At 47.2% G+C, this 7239-nt stretch overlaps 1 protein-coding gene across 1 annotated transcript in view; it reads right to left on the bottom strand.

The window, feature by feature from the left end:
- Positions 1-1869: 1869 nt before the first annotated feature.
- gfra4b (GDNF family receptor alpha 4b) overlaps positions 1870-7239 on the bottom strand; it is a 105871-nt gene continuing 100501 nt past the window's right edge. Inside the window, exons 7-8 of the mRNA XM_063189933.1 lie at positions 4400-4641; positions 1870-2356 (exon numbers count right to left, since the gene is read on the bottom strand). Of these exons, the coding sequence (XP_063046003.1) occupies positions 2198-2356; positions 4400-4641 (401 nt within the window). The 3' untranslated portion in view covers positions 1870-2197. The remainder of the gene's footprint in view (positions 2357-4399; positions 4642-7239) is intronic.

Raw genomic sequence — 7239 nt, 5'->3', positions numbered from 1 at the left:
CTGCATTTGCCTAGTTTGCTTGTCTAGTTGTGACAGGCCTGTTCGGCAGTAGCGGAGTGTTTACACTGACCCACCGGGACCCACAGAGCTGCCATTACTGTTTCTGTCTGTACGTAATTATCTCCAGCGGCAGGATAAAGCACTGTTGTTTTTGACAGAGAAACTGCAACTGCTTTTTCAATGCGATCATGTTGTTCCCCTGATTACATCAATCCACCCATGCATGCACACAAAGACGCACGCACTCGCACTTATGCACACACCGACACAAGCACACACATGCGTGCACACACACACACACACATGCACGCACACACATGCATAGCCTACATGTACCGTACAAACACAGACAGAGACACACACGCACATACACACACACACACACAACTGTGAGTTTGGATAAATTGCTGTTCCAAAAAAGTCGAGCAGCGAGCAAAAAGTAAATGAACTGACAGCGTTTATTGGCAGTGATCGAAAATGAATTTAGCAACAAAGCACAGTACAACCCAGTCTTCCCGTCTGTCTGCCTGCGGGACACCACAATCACATCACAAACAAGACATGAGCGCACATCCTGTCATGTTCAGCGTGCTCTACGCATCCATTCAACAGCTCAGATCACCAGCACCCCGTCAAAAAACCTTTGACCACAATCACAAGCGGCTGTTTAAACCAATTACACAATTGGCATAAACATGGCATAAAAGTTGGCATTTGAGAATAAAAGAGAGACGATTGAAGGTGAACCAAGTATAATTTTGCGCTGGTCTGGTCGGCGTCCGTGTTCTTTGTCAGAAGAAGGATGATTTTATTCCTGGAAAAGAAATGAGGAGACACTCACTAGACAGACAGACGCATCCCCTTGAGAAGTTGGAATAAATGGTCCAAATCAACCGCCAATCGCTACGTCCTGTGCTGTCCAGTCATTGAAGCGAGGAGCATGTGGCGATGGCAGTTCTTGTTGTTGGATCACTTTTCGAGTAGCGAGGGAGGACAAAGAGGTCAGTTGTGCCGGGCCCAGGAAAGGGGGGGAGGGGGGGCTCAGATTTGGGTCCCCAATGCATTGTACAGTATGTATTGAGAGGAAGGGGAGTGGGTCCTTTCAGATGATTTCGTGCCGGGCTCGGTCAAAGCTGTCAGTGGCCCTGCTTTCGATAGCTGGCATGCTGCGCTGTGAAGTCAAAATGGAGTTGGGAGGACCACATTGTTTAGCGCCCTCCTCAACAACAAAACAAAACTCTTTGGCCAGTCATTATTGATCTGTAATGACCCCCTCCTCTCCTCTCCTCTCCTCTCCTCTCCTCTCCTCTCCTCTCCACTCCACTCTACTCCTCTCCTCTCATCTCCTCTCCTCTCTTCTCCTCTCCTCTCCTCTCCTCTCCTCTCCTCTCCTCTCCTCTCCTATCCTCTCCTCTCCTCTCCTGCCCAGTCAAGTCCAACTGAACGGCATTAAATCTCAATTTCCCAAAGGGTCCCATCTGAACAGTTTCAGGAGATGCATGAGAAGCCGTATGCGGAGAGAGAGAGAAACAGAAACAGAGAAAGTGAGAGAGAGTATTTCAGGCTTGCTTCCCCCACTGTCCTTCATTGATTTCGATCTGAGCTTCTTTTCGCCTGTGGGGCTACGGTAGGTTTATGGGCCCCTAATAGAATCCTCTTTTTTTGGTCTCTTGTGTTCGACTCTTCCCAAAGGTGAAGTCCATGGACACACATACCTGTACAACTGATGGGTTTCGGATGACCAGTGAAAAACAAGGAATATCCACAAATATTATTTTAAAACTTTTTTTTTTCATCATGGCTATTATGTGACAGCGTCATCACAGTACTGTACATATTTACACATTTGATCACATCGAATGGCCTTCACATCCCCATTCAATCTCAATCTTTCGAATTTTCTTATTTATAGCTGTTTGCTTAACATAAAGTGCCACTTTTAGCCATGAAAATGGTGTCCAAAAAAAGCAAACGAGGGTTTCAGATCTGTTTGTCCACGGGAATCGAAAACATACAACACAATGACTCGTCTCTGTTCCTATGGCAACCTGTGTCCTCCACAGAGGCATCTCTCCGTTTGTGTGTTTGTTTGTTTGTTTGTTTGTTTGTTTGTTTGTTTTACAAAGCATACAGGCCCCATTGTGTGGAAACACATCACCAGCCTGCTTGCAGCCATCCAGTCTCTGAGCTCCTCCCTTCACTGGTCGTGGCACAGGAGGAGGAGTGTGAGGAGGAGAGAGGAGCAGGTGAGGAGGAGGGCGATGGTGGGGGGGAGCGGGCCGGTGGCAGCGGCGGACTTGGACTGAGTGCTGGAGGGTCCCGTAGTGTCACCCCACAGTCTGTCATTCATGGTGTCCTGGAAGGGGAGGGGAGGGGAGGGAGGGCAGAAAATAGAAACAACAACAACAACAATCAGAGATGGCAACCTGGGGTCCGTATCTCGAAAGCGTCTTTGCTAACGACGGTAGCAACGTCCTTCGTAAGAGCGACTCAACTCTCTCTCGACAGCAACGCTCACCACTAAATCCAAGGGAATGGTGTTACGTCTTGAGACGATCTTAAGACGGTCTTAAGACGGTTAGCAACGACAAGAATCGAGAAACGGACCCCTGTTCCCCTGGCCAATGCTATGTTATATGCCTATGCTATACTTCACTTTACTAGGTGCAATGTGCAATTAATGACGATTGGCCAACAGGCTGGTCCACTTGAGCCATGAAACTTCTCGCACTAAAATGACAGGTGTTTCCGTTATTTGTCCAACCCCTGTATATGATGATGAGTGTTTGGTGCCACTGGCAGACGACCCAAAGCACTGCTGGGAGGGAAACAGACAAACAGATAAATAAACCGTGTGTGTGTGTGTGTGTGTGTGTGTGTGTGTGTGTGTGTGTGTGTGTGTGTGTGTGTGTGTGTGAGTGTGTGTGTCTGTCTGTCTGTCTGTCTGTCTGTGCGTGTGCGTGTGCGTGTGCGTGTGCGTGTGCGTGTGCGTGTGTGGAGAGGGTGGTAGGTGTTGGGAGTGGGAGAGACCTTGGGTAGGAGGTGTGTGTGTGTGTGTGTGTGTGTGTGTGTGTGTGTGTGTGTGTGTGTGTGAGAGAGAGAGAGAGAGAGAGAGAGAGAGAGAGAGAGAGAGAGAGAGAGAGAGAGAGAGAGAGACAGACAGACAGACAGACAGACAGACAGACAGACAGACAGACAGACAGACAGGATCATTTTATCCCAACCACCTCCGGGTGAGCAGGTAACAACAACAAACAAAAACTGAAACTTCAGACACTGCAGAAAAGAGGACAAAGTACTGGAGAGTAGTAAAGAAGAGTGGGCTAACGCATATTTTTTGTGAAGGGTATGTATGAATCAATAATATAAAAAGAGAAGTGTTAAACTCAAGTGAAACTTTTGAAGAGGAAGAAGAAAAAGAAGAAGAATAAGCAGAAGAAGGAAGATGAGGACAAATAAGCAGAAGAAAGAAGACGAAGACAGAAGAAGGGGCCAATGCATATATAAGAGTACTGTGTGAGTGAGTCACATATTTAAATCCAATCGAAATTCGCCGACTATTACAGTACACACTCTCAGAAATAAAGGTACAGAACTCGTCACAGTGGCAGCACCCTCACGGGGAGTACCATTGCGTCGTTTGGATGGTACCTCAAAAAAGAGGTGACAGATGCAAGATCGGTCGACATTGCAAGAAGCTGAACGCACCTCTTTTTTGGGGTACCAATCAAGCGACACAATGGTACTCCCCTTGAAGGTACTGCCACAGCGACGAGTTCTGTACCTTTATTTCATATACTGTATAAGAGTACTGTGTGAGTGAGTCACATCTTTACATCCAATCGAAATTCGAAATGACAGTACAGTGCAGGTGCTTTGAGGAGGATGCACACAAAGCCATAACTCAATCAGGGACATGGCTCAGACGGAGGCCCTGGCTGGGTCCACAAATGGGGTCCACTTAACCATCGAGATGCTTTTCATTAGATTGAATATTCCACTAAGGCCACTCATGTCTGGACACTACACACTCCTTTCACCCACACACAGATTGGAGAGTAGACACCCAAACACACACACACACACACACACACACACACACACACACACACACACACACACACACACACACACACACACACACACACACACACACACACACACACACACACACACACACACACACACACACACACAGTACACTGTCTCACAAGCTCTCTGTCTCTCTGCCTGTTTCTCTCTCTGTCTCTGTCTCTCTCACAAATACACACACACACACACACACACACACACACACACACACACACACACACACACACACACACACACACACACACACACACACACACACACACACACACACACACACACACACACACACACAAAAGAACCATCTTACCTGTGTGGGTATCAGTGGGCTCATTAAGTCTTCCTCCTTGGTCTCCGTGGAAACAGATTCAGGAGTGGTGGTCCTTGTTCTGGTGTTGGCTTTGGTGGTGATGCTGATGGTGGTAATGGTGGTGGTGTGGTGGTCCAGTGGTCGGAGGGTGACGTGGCCGGGCTGTCCTCCTGATGGCTCCTGGGTCGGGGTTGGGGCTGGAGTGAGACCCTCCCCGCTCTCAAAGGTGAGCAGAGCGTTTTCTGTGGTGAGGAAGAATGAATGAATTAATGTATTTATTCATTTTTTAGCCTATTAGATGTAAAAACATTGTATAGCATCTAATTGTATATCATCTAATCATATCGGCCCCAAATATCGAGTATCGGAAACCGGGTATCGGCCAAGGGTGAAAAAAAAAAAATCGGTATCGCATCGGCCATTAAAAAACCTGTATCGGTCGACCCCTAATAGCATCAGTAACCATACATGGAAAGGAATGAATACACAGGGATGTACACAAAAAAGTCCCAAGGCTTATTTCCATTGTGGTCCCTTAACTAAGAAAAGGGAAAATAAGGAGAGGATATTGTGGTGAGGAACATGACCAGCGATGGACAAAATGGATTAATTAACCCTTTGAGGAGTAAGGACTTTCTAGAGGTTCTTCTAGAATTTTACTAGAACACTCTCCCATAGACGTCTGTGTTAAAAATCTCGCAAAGACATTATGACATCTTATTATATGGTTGTGACGTCATCTGTCGAATGCTCCATTCATTTCAACGGGGCTCCCCAACGTTCGGACGTCTGTTATTTTTCGATAACGGACGGGTTGGTCTATAACAGACCGCTGTCAATGGCAAGAAGACTTTTCACTGCTAAAGCGACTTTTCAACAAGACTCTAATCAGCTGCTGTGATAGACAGCACCCGTTGTCCTGGCTACCGCTGTCAATGGCAACAAGACGTTCACTGCTAAAGCCACTGGCTTGTATACAAGTCAGTGGCTAAAGCGAATGTTTCATATCACTCCGCAGGGGGTCCGGTCTTTTGTCACTCTAATCAGCTGCTGCGATAGACAACACCTGTTGTCCTGGCTAGCCTACCTAGCTGTTGCCTAGCGGTGTTCCACAACGGCACTGTTTTGTTTTGCGCAGCAACAATCTTAACATTAAATAGGTCTAAAGAAATGTCCCCGCATGTGTGAATCATTTAAGTATATCCATATAATAAGCGGGTTAACTTTCGGCGAGTCGGTCGCTTTGTGGAATAGCAGCACTTCAGAGAGAACAAGACCCCTCCGCTCCGCGTCGGGGTCTAAAGATTCTCTCTGTCGTGCTGCTATTCCACGGTAGCGACCTTCTCGCCGAACGTTAACCCTTACATAATGAGAACTCAAAATTTGGGCAAAATTCTAATCACATATTTGTGATGGTACTCCTCAAAGGGTTAATTCATTAGACTCAATCCAGTGCCACATTTTCCAAATGACCTGGCTTTACCTGTCCAATTCAGCCAGGTGATTGGCTGTTTGAACGATCACTTGGTTGAATTGGAAAGGTAAGACAAGGTCATTTGGAATATGTAGCCCAAATGAATCAATTTTTCCCATCACTCAACATGACATGGTGTTTTTTTTCCTCGAATTGGGACCTTCTGGGGTGCACAACTGGGAGCAGCACGGCCACAACCCTAGTGATGGTCACACCTTCACAGGTGAGCAGAGTGTTTCCTGTGTGAGGAGGTGGAGGTAAAATAAGAAGTCTTTTTTCCAACTTTTTATGCCTTTATTATGACAGGACAGTAACAGAGGGACAGGAAATGAGCAGGGAGAGAGAGACGGGGAAGGCTCGGCAAATGACCTCGGGCAGGAATCGAACCCGGGTCGCCGGTGTAGCAGTCGAGTGCCTAGCCGATTGAACCACGGCTGGGCCCAGTGTGAATTTAAAAAGCCCCGCCAGGACTTGAAAGCGGGACCTTCTAGTGTACCAAACTGGGGCGGCTCTGGCTGTGCTTGTTACCGTGACAGCTATAGCACACTCACACACCATTAGAAGCTTCAGCTCTCAAATGTGAACACAGCGTTTCCTATATGTGGGGAACAGTGTGAGTAAAAAACCCCAAGGACTCACGTCAGGGTTACCGCGAACCATCACATCGTGTTTCTGTCTAACAGTGTGAGGCCAGCCGCACATTGGCTCCGACAGCACTGCGGAGCACTTTCGCTTCCGACAGAATTACGACCCCCAAACCCAATTTCACACGAACGTAGCATTGATAGTTAATGGGCGGCGCAGACAAAATAGAAAGTGTCTCTAATTTCTATCCGACATCGGCGAATGTCCGTGGACATCTGCGCCAGTGTGCGGGGTTCTATTGAAAACAATGGAATCAAACTTTTGCGGAGCAGTGCTGAGCACTTTGTCGGAGCCAATGTGCAGAAGCTCTGAGGGCATTTCGAACTCAGCTCTCAAAAGTGTTTCCTGGGTGGTGAGGAGGCCGGGGTGGATCTAGTCATTTTGGGGCCCTAGGCGAAATATAAACATGGGGCCCTCAAAAGTCATTATATAGACTTTCAATTCTGTGTTTTGGTGCTATTTTTGTGTTTTGTCTCATATACTGTATGTCTTCGCATTAACATAAGTGGCAAATTAAGATCAAGCCTACTTTTTTGTGTGTTTACCACAACTGGTGTGACAGCTGGGGCCCCTATGGAGGACAAGTGCGGTCAGGGCCCTAGGCAATTGCCTAGGTTTGCCTAATGGAAAGTCCGCCCCTGTGAGGAGGAGATCGTGAGGCAAAACAAGAAATAGAGTCATGCCAGGGTCAGAATCAGGTCAGGAACATGGTGTTTCTTTT

This window comes from Engraulis encrasicolus, chromosome 23 (assembly GCF_034702125.1).
Source record: "Engraulis encrasicolus isolate BLACKSEA-1 chromosome 23, IST_EnEncr_1.0, whole genome shotgun sequence".
Taxonomy (NCBI): domain Eukaryota; kingdom Metazoa; phylum Chordata; class Actinopteri; order Clupeiformes; family Engraulidae; genus Engraulis; species Engraulis encrasicolus.
This window is presented reverse-complemented; position numbering and strand designations above follow the sequence as displayed.